At 36.1% G+C, this 25,188-nt stretch overlaps 2 protein-coding genes across 4 annotated transcripts in view; both read right to left on the bottom strand.

The window, feature by feature from the left end:
• Positions 1-1,542, bottom strand: part of adgra1a (adhesion G protein-coupled receptor A1a) — a 41,424-nt gene extending 39,882 nt beyond the window's left edge. The window contains exon 1 of the mRNA XM_073867017.1: positions 1,445-1,542. The gene's annotated coding sequence lies outside the window, so the exon portion shown is untranslated. The remainder of the gene's footprint in view (positions 1-1,444) is intronic.
• Positions 1,543-1,970: 428 nt separating this feature from the next.
• gabrz (gamma-aminobutyric acid type A receptor subunit zeta) lies at positions 1,971-22,466 on the bottom strand. 3 transcript variants are annotated; one of them, XM_055176818.2, is made up of 10 exons: positions 22,262-22,466; positions 17,844-17,921; positions 9,845-9,945; positions 9,588-9,655; positions 7,763-7,980; positions 7,433-7,515; positions 5,130-5,267; positions 4,873-5,025; positions 4,595-4,788; positions 1,971-4,412 (listed from the first exon to the last, which is right to left on the bottom strand). In XM_055176818.2, the coding sequence occupies exons 2-10, from the start codon at positions 17,894-17,896 to the stop codon at positions 4,017-4,019; spliced, it is 1,404 nt and encodes a 467-aa protein (XP_055032793.2). In that variant the 5' UTR covers positions 17,897-17,921; positions 22,262-22,466; the 3' UTR covers positions 1,971-4,016. The 3 variants fall into 3 exon arrangements, with proteins under 3 accessions (XP_055032793.2, XP_055032795.2, XP_055032794.2); XM_055176820.2 differs by having other exon boundaries at positions 1,971-4,334; positions 22,262-22,465; XM_055176819.2 differs by having other exon boundaries at positions 1,971-4,352; positions 22,262-22,464.
• Positions 22,467-25,188: the final 2,722 nt, after the last annotated feature.

Genomic DNA, 25,188 nt, shown 5'->3' with positions numbered 1-25,188 from the left:
TCTATGAGACCTGTCATTTTTGCTATATGCAAAGTTGTGATATGTCAGTGGTACTTAAAGGCGGGGTGCATGATTTTTGAAAACAATGTTGATATTTGAAATCACCTAAAAAAATACTGCTGCCCTTACTGCTGATTGGCTATGAGTGTGTTTTGGTACATGCCCGACTCCCTTTTCCAAAGTGTTTTCAAAAATCATGCACCCTGCCTTTAAAAGTGCTGTGTTAAAAGTGTAGGGAACACACATACTGATAAATAAATTAGACTGAAAGAACTGTAAAAAGTATTAAAATGTATAAAAGTGTCTGCCAAAGGCATAAATGTAAATAAATTGCATATTACGAATCAATTTGGAGATGCAGACAGTAAAATTAAATTGTGTAAATTCAATGTTTTTAAGATCATTATAAAATAAAAATAAGCACTGGGATACATCGATGAAGAATACACAGAATATACAGAATTTCGAAAGGCTCCTAACGGTCCAGATGGTATAGTTACAGCATCTACCTACAGAGGTTAATAGGGTCATCCTAACCATCCAAATATCGCCTCTTCATTTCAGAACAAGATTTTATATTGACCATGAAGTAGTGACTAAGCACAGTACAAAAATTTGAGTCATGTTAAAGTAGACAAAAAAGCTTTTTAAAACTAAACTCTGAACTGCAACTCTAACCGATTGTTGTCATCTAACTTGCTTCAGATGCAAAGTGTCAGATGAGTTTGCAGCTAAATACTATCAAGTTTGATTGAATGCACAGCCTTGTGATAAAAGATTGTAGCGCAAGCATCCGGCTTTCGCATGACTGACTTTGATGAAGTGTGTTAGGTTTTTTTTTTTTTTGGGGGGGGGGCTTAGTGGTCTGTGCTTTTGAAATCTATTCTTGCTTGTGTGTTGGAACAGGACTAAAGCTGACTGGACATCTCACCAAGGCCTAAATCAATGTTAACAATGTTAACATGGCCAAGGTTCAAATCTGTATTTAACTATTTCTAAAAGAGATGTAGCTTGAGCATTAAAAGAGAGCTGATTTAACAGATTTAAATGGATTGAGATAATAGGTCATTACTTAAGACAATAAGATAGACTGTAAGTGCTGTGATGTCTACTTTGATGATCTTAGTAATTGTGAAATTGATATAACAGCGCCCTCAAGTGGTTTATTGCCTCAATTGCCTATAAATAACTAAAATGGCCAATATAAACATTTAAAATGTACAAATGCTCTTCAGAAAAAAACGATGTAAATGATTAGCGTGACACTTTCAATTTAACAAAGAATAACGCAAAAGGTTTGGATGAATTTTGAAGCTGGCATGTTAACGGATTATGACCGCAGTGACAGATGTATTGCCCAGGGCTCTGTACAAAGTTATTTGTGGGTGTAGAAACGGAATAAAATAATATAGTAATTAATATATATTGAGAACTGTATACTCACCAGTTAGGGGCAGGGCTACATTAGACTTTAAAAACCATTTACCTCCATTCACACGCATGGAAAGGAAAACGGACGTGCTGCTTAGCTGAAGTTTGCTGAACTCTGACCTTATTACCTAATATCGAGGACACGTAAGCTTTAATCACATCTCAAGAATACACTTTTTGTTATGTCGAGATCACGAGAAATTAAGGCGTGATCACGAGAAAACAAGCAAGCACAAATAAAAATAGTGCATGTCTCTCAATTAAGCCACTTTGAATAAAGGAGTCAAAATAATAAATGTTTAATTTGTGTGTTAAAAGTGTTATTTGAAAACTGAAATCATTACTCAATATTAAGATTATTTATGAATTATTTTTTACTCATATTTATTACAAAAAATCTCCGAAATGTGACGTAATTTCCTTGCAAACGTCGTAAAGTTGACCGCAGCCATTTAAGGATTTTTTGCAGGCTTTAAACCCAAAATGTACAAACGAAACATAATTTTATAAAATATAACGTAATTAAAACCATTCCTGTATAGATTGTATAACTGTTTATTTTGTTCAAATAAAAACAAAAAAACTGGTGCGTCAGAATTTCCATGCATGAAAAACGGCTAAATGATTTATTGCCTTCATATGCAACTTTCATGCATGATTAAAATAACAGTATTAATAATTTACATTATTTCGCAAGCATCATTTACAATATTGGGTTAGCATATACCAAAACAAAATCATTTTTAAGGATCTTAATATTACATTTGTAATTCAGAACCTCTGTGCAATAAAAGAACAAAACATTTGTACATCAGCAAAAAATATATTCACCTGCAAGAAGTGTGACATTCACAGTTTAAAGGTGCAGTGTGTAAATTTTAGCGGCATCTAGTGGTGAGGTTGCGAATTGCAGCCAACGGCTCAGTCCACTACTCACCTCTTGCTTTTGAAACACATAGAGAAGCTACGGTAGCCGCCACCAGACAAACATGTCATCATTGGAGACAACTTAGTAAAAAAGTTTGTCCGTTAAGGGCTTCTGTAGAAACATGGCTGCACAAAATGGCGGCCTCCATGTAAGGGGACCCTCTGTGTATGTAGATAAAACGTCTCATTCTAATGCAATAAACACATAACGGTTCATTATGAAAGGTCTTTATACACCCCTGATAATTAAGTTTTGTATATTATTTTGTATTTCTGTCAAGAGATCCGTCTAAAAATTACACACTGCACCTTTAAGAAATTATTTACCCACAGAGGTTAGGTGAATACCTTTTAGGAAAAAAGTGGCAACTTTCTATTACACAAGAACAGTATTTGTTTTGTTAGCAGTGGAAAATAAAACAGCTAGCTATATACAAACAAAAACAGCAATTTAGATATTAACAATCAGAAAATAAATCAAGATATCTTTTAAATGTCAGCAAAGACATTAGCAAAGATACACATTATTTTTTAGCATTTGCCAAAAATAGTCTTCATTAAAAATATTGTAGTGCAGTTCTTATTCAAAAAGCCTTAGATTGCATAAGAGCATTTCATAAATAAATTAACTAAATAAATAAACAATGGACAGCAGAATAAATTATCATGCAAATAATACAGAACCATTCACAATCAGAGCTACTATTCCCTTAATGATATTCTCATAAACCTCACACAGATAAGTCAACTTATCTGCAAAGGATTCCTGTTGTGCGTTAACACAAAAACAAGACAAAGGGCTTTTTTGTGTGATAATAAAACTAAATGTATAAATTCAGAAACTTTAGTTATGTTGGGTTGACATAAAATCTTTGGTCCAGCTATTTGTTATTACTGTACCTGGGAGCAGTCAATACGTGAAACTTTTTTAATGTTCAATTTGCAAATTGTCTTCTTTTAACATTTCGGTTTCATTAATTGCTTATGTTTGGTTACACGTGTCGACAGTAATTCATAAATGCATGTTAAAATTGCCACTTTGTAGGTGTGAGCAAAAATATGCCGTTTTTGGGTGTGTCCTTTAAAATGCAAATAAGCTGATCTCTGCACTAAATAGCAGTGTCATGGTTGGCTAGTGCAGATTAAGGGGCGGTATTACCCCTTTCTGACATCACAGGGGGAGCCAAATTTCTTCACATACTTGCAGAGAATCTTTTCCACATTTTTGGGTTAATGGAAGCACTGGGGACCAAATTATAGCACTTCAACATGGAAAAAGACAGATTTTCATGATATGTCCCCTTTAAATAATATATTCAGTCAAATTTTTATGTATGACTCGATAATTTTTATGGTTGTGTCATGAAATTAATATATCAATTTACACAGATTGAGTTTGTTGTGAATTTGAATAAATGAAGCTCCATCAGAAAATGAAGGCCACGTTTTCCAGACACTTACATGAAGATGTATATTGTACCAATCTGTATAAATCGTGCATACCAAAAAGGGATGATGCATACTCAAAGTACATTAATTGCACATAAATACATACAGACATGTACGTAGGAAAATGAGGTACACATACATCATTATAAACCCCTCTACATACATACACACACACACATACACAGGCAAACACATACATGACTGGATCTCTAGAAGTACAGGTAGTAGGTCCAGTAGAGAAGGTTGATAAAAATGAATGAGAGAGGGAAGGTCAGCCGAGAGTAGTTATCGATATAGTGTGGATTCTCTATATTGCAACAGTTCAGACAGCGTACAACTTGCCATGTCTTTGACATACACGTGGTGCATCGGGTTTGAGGCTGAGAAGAGCTGATCTCCTCTTTGCTGTTGCTAGTAGTAGGGCTGCTGGCATCGCCCACCCTGGACAGGATCTCTTCTCGCTTACGAGCCCGCAGGGCATTGCTCCTGATGGAGGACACAATGCCATTCATCTCATCCTCCCGCTCCTGCATTTCCAGGCCATACTGATCATTACAATGAGACATAAATGTGTTTGATGGATAATCATGATCACGCAATTGATCCTACAGTAATAAAGAGGACGATTACAACGATATTCATGGTCATTGTTAATCAATATCACATTTACACTAGGCCAAAGCTATAGGACGGTGATGATACAATCTTAATGATATTTGTATAGGTAAGAGTGCACTTTATGTAGCTACAGTATGAATACAAATGAGATCACCAAATGAGTCCTCACCATGTATGCATTGGCAGCGTTCGGCTGGTGTAAAGTGCAGAAATGGGCGACCGCGTATTCAATCAGCGCACCGAAGATGAAGCTGAAACAGATGCCCAGATACACATCAATGGCTTTGATGAAGCAGTTGGCATTGGGCAGAGATGTACGAGCCCCCATCATCAGCGTGGTCATTGTCAAAACCGTGGTCACTCCTATAAGCAAAACCACAGAATACATTAGCACAGGGAGTTGAACTAGTAACCAGACTTAATATAGCACACACATTACATTCCTACCTATGCATATGCGAGCTGGTACTGAAGACTGACTGATCCAGAAAGAGACCCAGGACAGAACCACCAGTGCAATAGAAGGAACGTACGTCTCCAGAATAAAATACAAGATGCTCCGCTTGAGTTTAAAGTGAAAGATTAACTTTGGGTAGTTACCTGTAAAATGAATAATACATTAAATGTATATAAAAAAAACATTAGTAAGACACACAAAGGCTGCAATGATCACTGTTTGTGTGTATGCGTGTATCCGAAAGTACCAGTTTCATAAACAGCCTCAGATTCGGAAGTGTAATGATCCTCAAGGGTATATTGAGCCAGCTGTAAATTATCAAGACCGCTAACTGACTGGTTCCCTCGAGTCCAGTGGAAAACAACATCTTTTACATTATATCCCCCTGTGGAAAAACATCATATCAATTGAGGAACCAATCATCACCAAGTAATTCCAGTTTTAAAGCCAGAGGTGTACACTACTTGAGTATTTTAGTTTAGTTCAGTTTAGTTACATTTTCCAAGCATCCGTGCCCCATCAGAGTATTTGTCTTAGGAAAAAATTACAAAAATCTTCACTACATTCTAAAGCATATAATCATACTGTGTATTCCTTTTAAATTGCATATTTAAATTAATTTAATACTTTTCTTGAATAAAAGTACAAAAGTACGGAGCCCCTAAGAGGACATGGAGCAAAAATGAAATAAAGTTTAGTTTCGTGTGTGCACGTGAAACACGCAAAACTAAACTTTAGAAACTTTAGAGGGGCTCGCGATCGGTACTAAAGTACTTTTTACTTAAGTAAAAGTAAAAAAATACTAGATGTTTAATGTACACTCTTAAAATAAATGTGTTAAATTAACACATCTTGTGTCTAGTTAAGGACAACACACCTAGTGTGTTGTCCTTAATTTAACACATCTCTGTGTTATTTTTAGAACAACACACTTTGTGTTGTTTTAACACATCTTGTGTTGTCCCTTTTATTTATATGAACTCAAAATCAACACGAAATGACACATAATGTGTTAAAATAACACATAATGTGTTAAACAGTTTAACACAAAACAGTGTGTTAAAATTAACACATCCAGGATGTGTTAATTTTAACACATTATTTTGTGTTAAAATATTTAACACATTATGTGGCGGGTTCCCGGACAGGGATTAGACTAGTCCTAGACTATAATAAATGTAATAGCTGTCCAAACTGAAAACGACTTGCACTGACAAATCTTAAAATACATCAATGCCCTTTGTTTTGCCTCAAAATGCACGCCAGTAATGATTTTAGTAAGGCATGTTTGTTAAAACTAGTTATATTTCCTAATTAAACTAATGCCTAGTCCTGGTTTAAGCTAATCCCTGTCCGCGAAACCACCCCTTTGTGTTGTTTTTAACACATTACGTGTCATTTGAGTTCATTAAAAATAAAAGGGACAACACAATATGTGTTAAAACAACACAAAGTGTGTTGTTCCAAAAATAACACAGAGATGTGTTAAATTAAGGACAACACACTAGATGTGTTGTCCTTAACTAGACACAAGATGTGTTAATTTAACACATTCGTTTTAAGAGTGTACTTAAATATTAAATATAAACCAAAAACTTGAAATTATGAAATGTAGTTGAGTAAAATTATGCTAATATGCTTTGAAATGTATGTTTTCCAAAGAAAAACACTGATAAAATACGAATACTTGAAAATTTACTTTTAGAAAATACTTAAGTAGTGTCCGCCTCTGTTAAAGGCTATTATATCTCTACACTTGTCCTGCAGTTAAAAAATAAGTACCAAATATTTTATATGCAATACAACAACATATCAATATTATAAAACAGATACCATAATACCCTTTATTCTCAATTTGGCATGTTGAACTCTGCTGTAATACACAATAATCACCTCTAGGTGGCACTGTGTTATACAACGTGTGCAAGACAACTCTCGTAATTGCCTGCATTTCCTGAAGAGATATTTTTCCCCATTAGGAGCAAATATTTAGTACAAACTAAACTCCAGGATTAATATTGCAGGTCTCTGATTTAATGTTGTCAACATCTCAGCTTATATTAATATGAAATTGTGCTGCATGCTGGTTTATCTACAGTATGGTCCTTATGACAGGCATTCAAATTACAACACATGTGGTTTCCAGTCATACCTGTGGCGTATATCATTAGTAAAATTAATATTTCACAGGAGTTTTAAAGATTTAGAAAAAGGCAAATTAAATGGAAACTTTTGTGCTTCAAATATGTAAATTTCTCTAAATTCTCCCTTACGAAAATTAACCATGGTTTTACTACAGTTAAGACCAAAAAACCATGGTTACTGTAGTAAAACCATGGTTACCACAAAATAACCATGGTTTTGACAACCATGGTTTTCAAAAACCATAGTTAAACCATGGTTAGTATAGTTAAACCATGGTTTTGCTCATAGTAATCAATTGACAAAAAAAACCATGGTTACTACACTTTTACCACAATAAAACCATGGTTAATTTTCGTAAGGGCTGATGACATATTAATGAGAAATGCTGTATTGTTTGAGTCATACAGCTTTCAAGTTGCAGGGTGCATGTCTGCCTATCCATGGGGTATTTGGTAAGGTCCATACTGCAGGCCACTGTGGTGGTAATTCTAGCAAAAAGAGAGTAAAAGAGTTTCAAACATGATATTGTTGCTTATGTAACACTGAAAATAATTTTACTGTCGGTTTTATCGATTTTAATCAGACTCCTTAATAAAAATTTCTTCCTCTGAAATCCACTACATTCCCCCTACAAAAGTTTTACATCGCCCCAACAGTTATTCCCATGCATCTCCTTTTATAATACACTAGCAGAATCTGACTGATAAACAGATCCACTGAATGACATCTCACTACCTCAGGGCATATAGCACAGTTCCGTTGGGAAATATCCGGATCAGTCTGTTTTCGACAGTGATGTCATGCAGGAAGGATTTCTTGGAATCCACAATGAATGTGTCTGGGACCCAGAGGAGCTCCACCAATCTCCCATCCAAACTCAGACTTTTATTACCATCAAAACACAAGCGTTCATCTGTCCAGCGCTGACGGAGAAAGATGGTGGCTGTGTAATCCTAGGGAGATGGAATTGGATGTACACTATATGAACAAAAGTACTGGAACATCCCTCTTTAAAAAATATGTTTGACTACTTTAGTCACTTCTTTTAGCACAAATCTTAATTCTATGGATAATGATATTGGAGAGAATTGTGTGCTTTTAATTGTATAGTTAGCAGGAGGGCTACAGAACGTTGGTTTTTCAGAAAAAGTGCATGGAAGATAAATTGGATGAACAACGGTCCGCACATTGAAACATTCAGGATTATATTCAAACTTGGCATGTTTGAGTCTTGGCATTTTTTTTACAAGTGTATTTTTGCTAAAAAAGCTTGCATGCACTCGAAAGAAATATGCAGCGAAAGACAGTCACATTTGTTAAATAGCAATGAAATGACTAATGTGACATTTGTAAGAATTATAGGCCTTTCAGTGACTGACTAATAACCTTTTCATTGCCATAAAAGTTAAATGACTGATGATAAACATAAGAGCCTAATCAAAAATGATTTTTTGCAAGAAAACTTTTGCATCTAAACTCCTCATTTTTGTTAATTAAAATTACTGGAATAGACAGTGTTGGGGGTATAACTTATTACAAGTAACACGCATTACGTAATAATATTACTTTTCTGAAGTAACAAGTAAAGTAACGCATTACTTTATAAATGTACACATTAATATTTGAGTTACTTTTTTAAAAAAGTAATGCGAATTACTTTTCAGTTTAATTAATTCAATTAAAAAATAAACAAAATTACTGAATTAAACTGAAATATTAACGTAGAATTACGTGCGCCTGAGTGGGAACAGTTTGATTCAGAAACGGAGATGGCAGGCCAGAGCTTGACATTTTTGCGATCATAAAAAACACCTGCAAGGCGCGAAAGAGATCAAGCCTCAGCCAAGTAAGAAAAAGTAACGCGAAAGTAACTTAAAAGTAACGTAAGCATTACTTTTCATGAAAAGTAACTAAGTAACGCAATAAGTTACTTTTTTGGGGAGTAACTTAATATTGAAATGCATTACTTTTAAAAGTAACTTTCCCCAACACTGGGATTAAATAAACATGTTTATTAGAAAGAGGGCATCTATGTAGTGTATAGTGTATGTATCACGTGTTTTAAATGATACAAAGTAAGCAAACCCTTCTCATGAAGTGCGTATAAATAGCACACAGTGTGAAAAGTCATGCAATACATATGCCAAATTTCAATTTTGCATGCATCCTTCCCATTTAATTAATGAGGCGCATCTTTTAGTGTCGTTTTATGTATTGGTTTCTTGTTTTTTTTCTGTTTATAGACCATTGTTATGTTTGAGATCTGAGATTTGCTTTAGGGATTTAATTAAATATGTAGGTTTCTCCATGTTTTTGTCTTACCATTTTAAACCATGGTCGCTTTGAGTTGGGGGTAGAATTGGGGTTTGAGTTAGGATGAAATAAATAAAAAACAATACATAAAACAACATGAAAAGATGTGCCGTATTAAGTGAACAGGAAGGACTGGCATATCATATGCATGCAAAATTAGAATTTGGCGTATGTATTGCACGACTTTTCACACTGCATGCTATTTATACACAAAACATGAGAATATGCTGTTCTAAGAGTATCTTACCATGTTGATTTCTGATATTGTGTCTATGCTGGCAATATCCAGACTCATCCCTACAGTAACAGGACCATCTGAAAAAACAGAAACAATATAGCAATATAGCTCAATAAAGCTTAAATTACATGAGTTACAAAAAAGAGTGCATCAACCCCAGCATGGAGTGTTTTAATAGCTGTAGTTAATGATGATAGCTCTTTAGGAGAACATAAACTTATGCAAGATAATAGTGTGTGTTAATGTAAAAGCTCTGTTCTCCATACTCCCAAAGAATGGCCTAAGGTACTTATTGTATCCCTTCATCAGCTTCTGAATAGTGGGTGGCAACATCTCATCCGTGCTGGCAACAGAGCCGTCCATGATCCTGCCAAAACAACAAAACACAAAGCATCCAAGATTCAGCATTACAGAACTGCATGTGAAGTGTCACTTCTGCCACCAAGCCAAGGTGGGTTTTGATCATGTAGACTTGCACGTAATTGCCAATAAGATATGACCTAGTTTTGAAAACTCTGGGTTTTATCTTTTCTCTCATTAAATCACTGCAGCCGACTGCGGCATGTGCGATTTGAGTGTCATCGGTGATGGGAAGTAAGAACGGTTGTGTTCTCTCCTGCAAAGCAGAGACTCCCATTTCGCAGCGTAAAGGGCCTTCAAATGCAATTCAGCTTCAGTCTGACAACCCCATCGAGAACACCAGCAAATGTAAAAAATACTTCAAGAGACGTTTGATGAAAAAACAGCTTCACTTTGAATTCTGCTGGGTTATTTTTTAACCCAATGCTGGGTAAGACATAAATAAACCTATGCTAGGTTGTTTCAATGCAATGCAACGTGTGTCCTGTCCAATATTTGCCCAGCATTGGGTTAAAAATAACCCACCAAAATTTAAAGTGTTGCTTTGACACCACACGATACCTTCATAAATATTCTAGAATGGAGAGAAAAAATTACTATAGACCAAGAAGGGGTACAAAGAGATTACCTGTACGACTGCTTTATCATGGGCAGGGAGGTACATGGATTTTACTGCAGTAGTTGTTTTCCAGCTTTTGTCTTTCCCTAATGTATTCTCCTAGGCATCCTAGTATTCCCCTATCCCCCTTTTACTGGAGAGTACCCACAATGCTATTCTCTTAAAAATACATACTGTACAATGGTGTCCAAACCTCTAGGACAACACTGAAAATCTGGGGTTTAGACACATTTTAAACCTGTAATAAAGTTTAAAGGTGACATAGAATGATTGAACAGGGTATTTATCCTTGTTCTGTGATGTGACATGATGACAACAAAATTTTGTTTGGGTCTGTTATGCCTTAGAAGCTTCCTAAAAACCTCTCTCAGAAAGCTATATTAGGGTGGGGGATTTTAAACGCGTGGTTTTGCAATTTTTTGGCATCTCTTCTGGCTTAACTGGCAACCTCATTTTAAAATGCAAGCACTTGACGCTGATTCTTGACGCTGATTGGCTGCCTTTGCTGCCACTCAAAAAAATGTTAACTTTGGCGTCTTCACAAGATGGACAGACCAACATTTTACAGATAGACGAGCACACCTCGGAACACGACTCGCCATTTCGCCTTGAACTTCGCGAACACTGCTGCAATTTGCTTCCTGTTGGAGGCGAGAGGCCGGATGTATGCAAATTATTTTGAAGAGGAGGGAATTGAATGAGAGTGGGGGGGAGTGAGATGCATTTTACGTAACATGTATCCGCTGTTCAGATTAGGCCATTTTCTGGCGGACCTTTCTAAAGGAAGAAATTCTATGAAACGGAGATGTTAAAGGAATAGTCTACTCATTTTCAATACTAAAATATGTTATTACCTTAACTAAGAATTGTTGATACATCCCTCTATCATCTGTGTGCGTGCACATAAGCGCTGGAGCGCGCTGCGACGCTTCGATAGCATTTAGCTTAGCCCCATTCATTCAATGGTACCATTTAGAGATAAAGTTAGAAGTGACCAAACACATCAACGTTTTTCCTATTTAAGACGAGTAGTTATACGAGCAAGTTTGGTGGTACAAAATAAAACGTAGCGCTTTTCTAAGCGGATTTAAAAGAGGAACTATATTTTATGGCGTAATAGCACTTTTGGGAGTACTTCGACTCGCCTGAAAAGTCGCTCCCCTTCTCACTCTCATAATGGGAGAGGGAGGGTGTTACTGCGCCGAGTCGAAGTACTCCCAAAAGTGCTATTACACCGTAAATTATAGTTCCTCTTTTAAATCCACTTAGAAAAGCGCTACGTTTTATTTTGTACCACCAAACTTGCTCGTATAACTACTCGTCTTAAACAGGAAAAACGTTGATATGTTTGGTCACTTCTAACTTTATCTCTAAATGGTACCATTGAATGAATGGGGCTAAAGGGCTCGTTATAGTCGTGCGTAGGTCCTACGGCGTAGCAGCGACGGCGTAGGTTCCGCGTCGGTTTTCATTTATACTTCTGCGTCGTCGTCCACGTCGACGTGCAAACACACGCGCGACCGCTGGTAGGCAGTATCCACGCATGTAACCACAGTAGCAGCACAAACGTGAAAGAAGAAGAAGCTTAGCAAGTTAACCCACAAACGAAGAAGAAACAGCAACTTGTTGTGTATAATTTGAGAAGACCAGCAATGATTGAAGTAAATAAACAGTGACTTTTGATCCAGTTTGAGTTAAATCACTCCTCAACTTGGCTCATCTTTGTTTTCACCGTCACAAACGGAAATACCTATGGCGCAGTTTTTTTTACCTGACGGGAGGGGTTCTGGTGGACCAATCACAGTGCTTGCGGTCCGCGTAGATCTGACGTGCTGTTACATTTTTTGTGAGGTGCGCGTCAGGCTACGCAGAGCTACGCACAGGCTACGGATAGCCTACGCCGTAGCTGCGGCGTAGAACCTACGCACGACTATAAATCGCCCTTAAGCTAAATGCTATCGAAGCGTCGCAGCGCGCTCCAGCGCTAACGTGCACGCACACAGATGATAGAGGGATGTATCAACAATTCTTAGTTAAGGTAATAACATATTTTAATATTGAAAATGAGTAGACTATTCCTTTAAGAATGTCTAGCACTTTTTGTATGTTCGTGATTGCGGGTAGACTACTATTCAATAAGACACGGTAAACATTTTTTTCCTTCTCTGTCACCTTTAAGGATTTTAAAACAATTTAAATTAAAGAAATGTTATACAATTGATTTTAAAATGTGAATTTGTGGGACAACAAATGGAATTGCAAGCATCTCGGACAGGACATAATGTAAAAAACATTCTGTGGAAATTAAGCCTTGATATCTTTAATATTGACTGAGTAAGGTCATGTCAAAGATTGAAATCAATGTGAAATCAAACTTTGATGTTCCTAATCTTATAATTAGATATTATATCCAGCCTGGATTTCACATACACTCTCAGAAATAAAGGTACAAAGGTTGTCACTGGGACAGTATCCTTTCAAAAAGGTACACCTTTGTACCCAAAAAGTTCATATTAGTACTTTAAAAGGTACATATTGTTAGTTCAAAGATACATATTTGTACATAAATGCTATATATCAGGACCTTTTTTAAAGGGTACTGCCCCAGTGACAGCTTTGTACCTTTATTTTTGACAGTGTACACATTGTTAAAATGCAGCATGAAGTTAAAACAACTTGGTTTTGCAAGTCATTTTAAGTTTTGTCCTGTGAATAGTTGACATAACTTTTAAAAACTAGTTGAAGTTGTTTAATTAACATTAACATATTTTTAAGTTAAAGTAGCATAAAATATATGTTGATTTAATAAAAAAATGCAGATTTTTTTTTACAGTGCAGGGTCACAGTTTTAAAAGCAACACTGATATGGAAGTCAGATTCATGATCACCTGTGTCCAAATAGGATTTTCGTTAACATATTGAAACTTGTAATGATGTGCAGAAATGTTAAAGTCTCTCTCTGTATTGGGTGGAGGGTAGAAAAAGACAGGAAAGATCAAAAGAGAAACAGTGAGACAGATGGTAAGAGAGTGAGCGATACACACACACAGAGAGAGAGAGAGAGAGAGAGAGAGAGAGAGAGAGAGAGAGAGAGAGAGAGAGAGAAAGTGAGAGAGAGACAGCTGGAGAGCTTCAGGTCATTGCCATGATGTTTCTATTATTACTCTAAATACTTCCTGAAAAACAGGAAGTGGACCATGCGCAGGTCACTGTCACGAAATTATTCTCTGGCATATTAAAAACAGGTAAAATGTAGCCTATCTCATTTTAAATTGTTGCAATTTAATGAAAAATGTTTTTTGTAATGCAGGACGTTACCTTCGATGGTAGCTATGGGTCACTGTAAAAATACTTTGCTGCCTTAAATTTTGTTTGTTAAATCAACTCAGATTTACAAGTCATGTCAACAGAGATTAGTTGAAATGACTTGTAAATCCGAGTTGATTCAACAAAAAATTTTAGGGGCAGCAAAGTATTTTTTACAGTGTATAGCACCTTAGCACTTAGCACAATGTTTGGTATGGTCATCTTACTGCCCCCTCAGGAGTTTAAAAGTTACATGTGGGGGGATCCTGGGTTGTTCTATTTTACAAGTTGGTATTTTTGTTTTGACTCTTGATACTGTTCAGTCAGTGTAAATAGATAATAAAGTAAATTAGATAAAATGACATTACAGAGACATTAACAGTTATCTTATGCTTCATTATGTGAAGTGTTTGATGTTCAAATCAGTAGAAATCCCTGAAAATTGCTGAAATGAAGTAGTACAGCCTCCAATGGGAACTCAATATGAGACTAATTCTTTACCATTTGCATAAGCCAGTATTTATATGGACACTAATTAATTAAGCCAGACGCTGTGCCTGACAAACGCAAATGACACATGAAAACATTGCATACATTTGCACACAAAATATGCTTTTTATTTCAGACTTGGTACATGAAAGCTTTAAGCACACAAATGTATTGTTTTTTAAAAACTAAATCCAGCATCTCTTGTGTTTATGCTGACTGACAGGTTGTGTGTGGAGTTTTGGTCCACAGGGACTTCTCCTCAAGCTTGTACTGTATCAACTCCTCAAATCTCCTCCTCTACACACACCAGCGGTCGTATGAGATATGAGGTATTGCTCTCACCGTATCTCAAACTGAGACCTTAACACAGAACTACATGGAAACTTTTTCAGTGTTATAAAATGTCAGAGAGTATATGTGCTAAAAAATATATGGAGGTTGTGCCAATATTTTGAAAAGCTTACATATAGACTGTTTCATCCGATGCACGTGCGTTGCCATGGTTATGTGCCTGGCCCCAAGTTCACTTCCAACTTGTGTTTAACGGTCTGGCTACTAGTGGCTAAAATGAACAAATACCTTGAATATAAAAATAAAAATGTTTACGTTTCCCCAAAAAGAGAGAAGATGATGAGGCGGTGATCATCACCGCTGTGAGAAGAGAGGTTTGGCAGCCAGGCAAGAATTCAAGGACCTTTAGCTAATTGTATACATTCATTTTACACAGTAACGTTAGCTTAGTGTAGTAGCAGTTTAGTAAAAGCCAGTAGCGGCCGCTGGTGACTTCTTTTTCGAGGGCGTACGATGCGAAGTTCATCACTACATGTATGTAGCCTGTTATGTGTGTGGTTCGTAATTTCAAAATATGTGTTCTGCGCGTTGAGTGAACCTATGTGCATCACGTATCTTGTCAAAATAACTGCCTGCTGCAGACGTGTCCAAAGGGTTTATGATAAAAGAAACGCTCACGTTTGCCAGATACTCGCATAATCTCATGTGTAATCAGAGTTTACTGTTAAGGGAGCATCTTGTGTGTTTTTTGTAAACGTGAGCGTCTCTTTTATCATAAGCGGTTTTGACGCATGTGCAGGCACTTATTTTGACAAAACACGTCATGCACATGGTTCACATGAAGCAACAAACACATATTTTGAAAACACGAGCAACACACATGACACTCGAACACATATTTTGAATTTGCGCCCCTCAAAAGAGCAGTCATGAGCCTCCACTGGTAGAAGCCTACTTTAGCTATGATTTGAAATAAGTTAATTTATTTATTTTACTTATAATTTATTTATTTGCTTGTTATCAGAAATCTGTTGTTAGTGATTCTATGCAGAAGTCTAACGGAAGTTAAGTTTGGGTCACAAAAGTTTGTTGTTTGTTGTTGCTATATATACTGAAAAAATATATAGAAAGATAAAGAAGTATATTTGATCTACAATAAACCAACAAACAAATAAAAACATGAGTAAATAGGCAGTACAAGGTGAGAATATTTTGTGTACAGTTTTCTATATTCAAACGATAAATCTAATTTTCATTTTTATAATTTTTATTTATTTAAAATGAAAAACTTTCCATATATGAAAAAGATTAACTTTTTTGCTGATACCATCAGTATTATCTCTCTACTTGCGATCTGATTGAAGTCTGGATTTCCCCAAGAGTGTCAAAGAAAAAATTCTTCCAGTATCGGGGTTCATGCATTAAATATGACTTTCAAAATAGAGCATAGAGCGCTCTCTCTCTCTCTCGCTCATCTACTGTACATAATATACAGTATTAGTTACAGTACATTAAATACATTTCTGCAGATCCTTGACTCTCACCTGCAAAAACGGTGTATTTCATTATCTGCTTGCGTTCCAATTTAAATGTTAGCAAAGCTGTATTGTGCCAACAAATATTTTTGCTGCTATGCATTTATTAACTCATGTGTGTTTATAGTGCATGTAAAATTAGAAGTAAATAGTACCTCACCATGACCAAGATAATTTTAATAACTAAGTAGGCATTAATGACATGTAAATATCATCATGTATTACTATAACTTAAACAGTAGAGCAAAGCTTTTCCCAAGTAATTTGTTCAATTTCCAGAAAATGCATGAATTTGATAAAAGAATTGTCTGCCAAATGCATAAAAAGTTAATCTGTTGATGCGTTCATCTGACATCAGAGGTGTGTATTCAATTCTGCAATGTTGTTTCTATACTGTACATTCTTTGGACTGAGGAAGTTTTGAAAGTTACAGTAACATTCAGAACTCAAGTCCAAGCCCTTTTATCTGGAAAGATCAAGGAGAATTGGATTCCTCAATATGACCCTCCATCTAAACACTATTATCTCTGTATAAATCTCCTTCCAGGCTCTCAAAACTCTCCCCGGTAGAGTTATCAAACCCAACAAACAAAAACATTAACAAGGCAATTTAAAAAGATTAATCCTTACTTAAGTGCAAAAAAAACTAAAAAAGATGTACTGCTCTATTTGCGATTTCTGGCCAAATTATGTCTACACCCACTAAAGTCTCCCAGCTTGCCAGCACAAGACACCAGAGACTGGAAAGAAAAACAGGAGCGGTGGGGGCAGCAGATGGAAATGAGAATTGGTGCTGCCATACTTCCTCAGCATCACCCTTTGATCTTTCCAAGTCATTTTTTTTCACACTGACCAGGTCCTACATCTTCCCATCAAAGCATGGAGGGGCAGAAACACCAGAAACTTACGTATGTCATTAAATGATCTGAACCTAATCTGAATTTGAACATCTGCGGCACTTCCTGTATACCGGTGTGTCCTGTCTTCACCATATCACCGATAATCGTGTTAACAATGCAGCTACTGTACCACTGCACACACAGATAAGCTCGAACAGACAGAGAGGAGACGCTGTTATTCTCATCTGTACACGTACATGGACCGCAACGGGCTCATTCAGCCTCATCCAAAAAGTCTACACGGATTAGCTGTAATACCATCCTTCCTTTCGCTATACTTTTCAGGAAGCCTACATAATCTTGTGTGAATGGATACTTAAGGCATATAGTCTTTTATTTGCTGCCAAAAGAGTAAATCCGGGCTTGTCATCTGAGCAAATACGTCATTTGAAAGACTTATCGCCTGAGAGGACTTGTTGACAAAAATGGGTTTTCCGCCCTGGCTTTCCTGCTAGCATCGAAAAGTGTTGTGCTTATAAACTTCATAAAGCAAACACTTATTAAGTAAACACTCATCCTACACTGTCAGACAAAGTGGCATATGTACCCCAGCTGGCACTGGGGCAGTATGCCCTTTCAAAAAGTACAGCTTTTTTGGCACTTATAGAGTTAATAGTACCTCAAAGGTACATATTGGTGCCAAATGCATACATATCTGTACCTAATGGGAAATCTTAGGACTTTTTGAAGAAAAAACTATAAAGTAGGGTCGATGAAAAAATGATGTAAATATGAGTTTTTGATGTTACTGTGCAGGGTGTCTTACCTGCTAATGAAGAGGAGAAGGAGTAAAGAGCCTGCAAAGCTACAAACATTCATGGTGCTCAAGTGTCAGGCGTCTCACCTAGAAATGAGAGAGAAAGAGTGGAGAAATTATGCAGAGATTCAACAGATTTTTCTGTGGAGATAAAACATTTCTGACAACTCCTGCAGTTAAGGCAGGCTCTGAATATTTTAGTTTGATGAGCCATGTTGGGCAGGATTTCTCAATCCAACATAACTATGTATATATTAGTAACAAACATCTCACCCCACTCATACAATGACTAAAGATGAATTGCATTTATGTGATTGTGTTTTAGTATTGCCTTGTTGAACTTTACACAAACAGCTCAAGCTGTCATTATTAGTTCTAGCCAGACATTTACAAATTAGTAACGGAGGCTTGGACGCATCTTGCAATGACAGATTCTGCATCAATGGCTCAAGAAAATAGTTGTGTCTTAGAAATTACAGCCATATAAATTTAACCCCTGAGTTGTTTTTCAGATGCATTATCTCAAAACACATATCACAAAAATACATGATTTAAAGGTGCATTGTGTGACTTTTAGAGGGATCTCCTGAAAGAAATGCAATAAAATATACATAACTGTATTATCAGTGGTGTATAAAGACCTTACATAATAAACTGTATTGTTTTTTATTATCTTAGAAAGAACCGTTTTAATCTACATACACGTTACATGGAAGTTGGCGCCATGTTTCGTTCCTATGGTGTCTCAGACGACCACATGTTCGTCCTGTGTCAGTTACCGTAGCTTCTTTAGCATTTCAAAATGGAGGTTGGTTGCAATTCGCAATCTCACCACTAGATGCAGCAAAAACCACATACTGTACCTTTAATGTTGGAATCCACTCTAAATAGATTTACTGATGGTGTATAAAATCTGTACATCTGTTCAACACTGTCAGAGACAGCACCCTTTATAAAGGTCCTATGTACCTATGTGTCAATTGGTACTAGTTTGGGTACTAATATGCACTCTATGGTACCAATACAGTATGTAGGCTACTAATGCACTGATGCAGTAATATGACCTCTTTAGGTGCTAAGGTGTACTTTATAGTAGGGTACAATATGCAATGGGACAGATTAATCTCACAGAAAGTCGTGGTAACAAAAAAATTATTAATGTTTTTTTGTGTGCTTTGAGCATGAATGTCTTTTTCGTGTACTCGCACAAATTTCTATAAATAGTTTTTTGTGTCTGTGGCACAACTTTCTTTTTAGTGTCGTTGTATAATATTGTTTTCTCGTTGTTTTTTCCTATTTTCTTACCATTGTCGCTTGGGGTTGGGGTTAGAATCACTTTCTGTTACATTTTTAGACATCCTAACCCAAACCCCAACTCCGAGAATAGTTTTAAAAGCGGGGAAAAAAACATGTAGAAACCAATACCTTAAAGTACATTCTAACCCAAACCCCAAATCTAAGCAAAAACCACATACTGTACCTTTAATGTTGGAATCCACTCTAAATAGATTTAATGATAACCTAAAAGTACATTCTAACCCAAACCCCAAATCTAACCCCAAGCGACAATGAAAAAAACATACATAAAATGACATGAAAAAGAAAATCGTGCCATGGACACGAAAAACTATTTATATAAATTTGTGCGAGTGACACAAAAAAGCTGAATTTCGTGCATGTACACAAATAAATTAATCACATTTTTTCATGACTATAACATGACTTTCCGTGAGATCATGTTGCAATGGGAATATTTAAGGTTAAGTACTGTACTGTGAAAGTTATAAAATATTCTCAGTTCTGAATATTATATTTGGGTCTAAGCTTTTAGCTTTGCAAAGGGCATATAACTTTTACCTAGCCCTTTATTTCAAAGCTTCTGTTTATCTTTTATCTATTTTGAGTCTTCATGGTAAAAATTGTCAATTTTTTGCTTCCAGCACCATTTCAGTCTGTGTTTGCAGCTGTGAGGATGAGTTTAAGTCTTTCTGCCCTGCAGCGAATTCATACACGTACACAAATATGCAGGAATATGCAAAAACGCTTACAAATGGCTTGCTTGGTTATCGTTGCACAACACTGAAAGTAGCCATTTAAAGTGAAGGACAAGAAGACACTGCATGCATGTGTATGTATTTCTTTAGACCGTTTAAGCTGTAATAAAAGCACAAATGATCAGATCACTTCTTGACCCAGATACAATAAAGTTTTCAACACAAAGGCAACACCAATACAAGCAAACTAAAAACAATCTGCCTGTCAAAGCAACCACACACAACACCTGACAACATCTCCAAGATCAGAACAACTGATTCAGACATTTTATTAATTATTATTTTGACACTCTTGCCTCTTTTCTCCTTATCATCTTAATTCATGGTGAATTGTGATGGAGATGAGCAGCAGAAATACTAGTGCCTTGATATATTGTATAGCTTGAATGTGGAACAATCTTCCTTCCTTTATACCATTTACAAAATTCTGCCTTGTGCCAAAACTGTCTTTTCTCTTATCAACCCTTGTGGTCTTATGACTCAATAGCTCGGAGTGTCCAGATCTGGAAGCTGACTGGTATCACTCATTTAAAGTGACAGATGACATCTTCAGTGCAGGACCTTGGACCTGACCCGAGAAGAAGGGTAAAATGGACATCAACAACCTTCCCAGAAATCCCAAAGGGCCAGAAGCTGAGCATGCTTTGGTCATATTTAGTGCCACAGACATAATGCTCAACATCTTGTCTTTTCATTTGGAGACCTGACGGATGAGCTAAATCTCATCCATCCAGCTATTTATCTTGATTGAACACATACCTACTATATTGACTTTAAATATTGCTGCAAAAATCTAGGTCAGTGAACGACTGAAATCTATGAAAATCTCTTGACGATTGGGTTCAATTACCGATCTTTGACAAACACACTGCAATATCTTTTCAGATTATTCTGTAAAACAGGTGCATAACCTGAATCATTTTACTTTAAAAATGCTATTTTGAATCTTTGGAGTCTTGCTGTTTATTTGTGGAAATGATGAAACAGTGCAAACATCTCATCATTCCTTTTTGAATATTGTAAATAATAAAATATTAATATGGAAGAGAGAGAGAGAGAGAGAGAGAGAGAGAGAGAGAGAGAGAGAGAGAGAGAGAGAGAGAGAGAGAGAGAGAGAGAGAGAGAGAGAGAGAGAGAAGTTGCACAGGGTAAATATGAATTCGCCTTTGATATTATCTGTGTATCTGATGGCAACCAAGATACTGTATGTGCAACTTTTGACTCAACTGATCAATTACCAGATAACGCATCACATTAAATGCAGTTTTGACTTCAATGCTAAACCCTCAACTTGTCATACCATGGAAATATATGAAGAGTTTCGTTGCAAAACGAGATAAATCCATTTTTTAACATTTTTGTTTATTATTATGTTATCATGTTATTATTTTGTTTTATTGTGCTACTTAGCTGTATTTTTTAAGTTATGAAGGAACAAAACAAACCAACTGCAGTTGAATTGATATTAATTGGAATGCACAACCAAAAAACGAGATTTCTGAACAATTAAAAAAACGGATTTATCTCGTATTGCAACGAAACTCTTCATATTTTCTCATATTCAAGTAGCATCCCATGATAATATTACAGTACAGCAGATGGTCAGTTGCATGAATATGATATTATTGGCAGTATTTATGACTGCATTGTTACTGCCAATAAGCTTTCAAGTCGTAAGGACTTCAAAATACCTTTAATTTATGCAGCCATAACTTGAAAGAGACGTCTTTAGATTTGACAAATGATGGAGGGAAAAATTCTTCTTTGTTGAAAAACAACTAAATCAAATACATTTGTAATACATTTAATGAGGACTGTGTGGGTTTTAATGGAAGTTATAATGGTCTCGGTGGGTCTCTGGTATAATGTGTTGGCATCTATTGGTGTGATATTATTTGGCAGATGGCAATTGTACACCATTAAATCCAATTGGAATATGGTCCAAAAACACACTAAGGAATTTTGTAATAGTTTTAATATTTAACAGCTAATGGTTTACCATTAGAATTTGGATGGTCTTTTTTTAGCAGGGTTGTCATTTTACATACACATAAACCATCGACATGTGGATCTATTCATATTATAAATAATAATAATAATAATAATAAACAATATATTCACACAAAATTAAAATCACGTGAAGTGACAAACATGTTTCAAAACAAATGCATAAGCGATGCACGAGGCATACGATCATCTTCGAGTTTTAAGTTTTTACAGAGTAAATAATTTATTAATAACGATACACATTTAAAGTACATGAATGTGTGATCCACTGCGCTTTCCGTACACACATGTCAATCAAATATCTGAAGGCAATTTAATTTCTAGTCAGAAACGCAGCTGCATCATATACAGACGCGCAATACTTACATTCAAATCCTGGCGATCGTTTGCATGTCCAAACTGAAGGAGAACGCTTAAAAAACGCTTGATAGCTCATCTACATATGTTGAATATGTTGTAAATCCGAGCCATTTAGTTGTGTGTAAAGACAAAGCAGACTTTTCGCGGTTTCTGGTTCCTGAATTCCGTCAGCAGCTGATGCGCAACTACTTCACAGCAGTCAAACTACTGGTTGCATCTCAGGGATATTGGGCACAGTGCGCATCAGTGACAGAGTGTAATGATTTAAAGAAGGTTTGAAAAGTGATATATCTCTGATATATGGGAAATATACATTGAATTACAGTGGCATACAATTATCACACATCACACTTAATTCCCATATGCTTTTTGTGTCGCATGTAAACAAACATTGTGTGCCATTTTACGTATTTGTGCCATGACAATTTGAACACGATGTTATCTTCTTATTGCATAAAGTGCTCAGGTTTTGCATTATACATTCATTTAAAAATGTCCCTTTTGTGCAACATAAGGGTTTTGTGTTTGATTTGAGTAACACACATCTTAATAAAATAGCTACATGTGCATAATGCACTCTTAGTCATTTTGTCAGTGTCTGCCAAATGCAAAAAATGCAAAGAAATATAAATAATGCTGTTCTGAGTGCTTTTCTGGAAAGCTCAATTTCTAAAGAACCCACAGAATTGGCCAATCTTCATAATAATCCCACTTACCAATTGGGATCTTCAGCATATAGCAGCCAGAAGGCAAATGGGTGTGATTTGTAAAGTTTTTTTTTTTTAAACAACACATTATATTGTAGAGCTATAAAACTGGTGCAGATCATTGTTTGGCTGGCTGTGGGCTATCAATTGCTTTGAGTAGGTAAGATAACTAACTAAAAAAACAAACACTGCACAAAATGTGTGGATAGAAATGCTTATGCGCTGCATCTGTCTTCATCAACCACCTGCACGCCTGTTTTGGGCAAAAGAAATTTACAGCTTAGATGCTCGTGTTACTTGTCAGATCAAACATTACACAAGATACTTTTTAAAAGGATCCTCCTACATTACCGCAGAATACAAATAGTTTCAGGGTTGCAGTGTCAAATGCTATGGTTTCTGTCCAAAAAAATCTCAGCTTGCTCATGCAAATACAAGCAGTGCTGTGATGTCTCCTGCAACTCGCCCACACATTGTATTTAAATATGTTCTTTACCGTTTCGTTCCAAACTCAGCAGAGATTTCTGCATCCATCATGCTAATAATTATTTATATTTAAGGCATTATTACAAATGCAATATACAATTTAAACCACATTAAGAAAGACAATACATAGTACCATTAATTTATTGGGTGGCAAGTTGAATCAATTAACAACTGTAAACCATGCCGCTGAGACCATCAAAGTCATTTAGACTCTTATATCCAATGCACAAAACAGAATAATGCGCAGAATCCACGAAAAAATAGGTCATGCGTTGAATTTAAAATATTTTTTATGATGACTTAAAAGTTCTTACTGAACTGCTTTTGGGCTTTATATTGTACATCACTTGGAACGACATGGATTAGAGTCTGGCACAGTGTTTGATATGATATTTACATTTATGCTTTTGTCAGACATAAATGTGACTTACAGGGAATTCACTTTATACATTTTATGAGTAACGTATGCTTATCCCTAGGCAATGAACTTATGACCTTCATGTTGTTAGCACATGTTTTAATAGCAGGGGCACAGGAACGCTATGAGACTCAAGTTCTGGATAAGAACATGTCAAATGTCAACCTTAACATGAAAAAAATTACGTTTTTACAAAGTTTTTGACCATACTGATTTCTCATATGTCAATATTTGGTAGCTTAAATACCAGTATGAGGTCTCTGTTGAAAGAGCCACACAGATCCAAAATCGAAAATGACCTGTATTGCAGTGTGTCATGTAGCTGTCCATCAATGTAAACAATGTGCAAAGAAGTTGAGCCAAAAAGTGCACGATTAATAAAGTTATTTCTCTTCTAAAGTAGGGAGTCGACTCTGAATCGTTGAAACGAGTCGCCATATGGATTGAATCTCCTGCTTGTCTTTATCCACACAATACGAACACTTTGCATAATAATCTTTGCCTACAGCCTTGCCCGGGAGAAACGAAAACTATAACCTGCCCACAGCTAGTTAGTGTGTAAACAAAATTTCACGCTGTGTTTTCAGTTTATGTTGTTTTCACTACCAAAGGATGAAGATATATAAAGAATCAGTGGTTAAAATTACTTTTTCAAGGAGGGATATAATAAAGTTTGGCAATGAAAGATGGTTCAGTACCCGCTTTATTTGGAACAACATGCCTCTCCTACAACCTGTAAGTATGATTATAGCTACATACTTGCTTAAATGAGTGTAAAAATGTTAATGTCTGTCGTCGTTTTTATAACTTGGACTAATGATAAATGATGTGTATTTATGTTGTTGTTTACCCTCTTAATATACTGTCAGAGAGTCACGTTAGCAAGCTGCTGCACTTTCGGTTTTGCTATGACCCGGTTAGCTTATACATAAATGCTCAAATGAGTGTAACATGTTAGTGTCTGTCGTCGTTTTGATTGCTTGGATTAATGATGAATGATGTGTATTGATGTCACTAATGTATTTTCTGTAAATCATGTTAGCACTAGGTCAATACATCATGTTGCACTATTGTTGGTCTGTGCAACTGATCTGTGGTCTGTGCGGAGATTGTGTCAGTTGACCAATCAGAGCAGAGTACAGTAGGCTACTGAAAGGTGGGGTTTAATCGTTTGGGGATCTCTGAGAAATGGGGTAATTTTACATTTATATTTTGTGTGTTTTATAATGTTACTATAATGTTTTCTTCAGATGCCTTTTTATATTGCCGCCTGATGTCTGAATGTGCATTGCTTTTCGAGTTTTAATTGTCTGCAAGTAATC

Source organism: Misgurnus anguillicaudatus, chromosome 4 (assembly GCF_027580225.2).
Source record: "Misgurnus anguillicaudatus chromosome 4, ASM2758022v2, whole genome shotgun sequence".
NCBI lineage: Eukaryota > Metazoa > Chordata > Actinopteri > Cypriniformes > Cobitidae > Misgurnus > Misgurnus anguillicaudatus.
Note: the sequence above shows the minus strand (reverse complement) of the source record. Positions and strands in the feature narration are given on the sequence as shown.

Bases quoted from the DNA above. Each gene is read 5' to 3' on its own strand.
- gabrz (XM_055176818.2), bottom strand. From the start codon at position 17,896: ATGAATGTTTGTAGCTTTGCAGGCTCTTTACTCCTTCTCCTCTTCATT. The intron at 9,656-9,844 runs GTATGGAGAACA...CTGTTTTTTCAG, and splicing joins CCTTAGGCCATTCTTTGGGA to ATGGTCCTGTTACTGTAGGG. The intron at 4,789-4,872 runs GTAGGAATGTAA...TTTTGCTTATAG, and splicing joins ACCAGCTCGCATATGCATAG to GAGTGACCACGGTTTTGACA.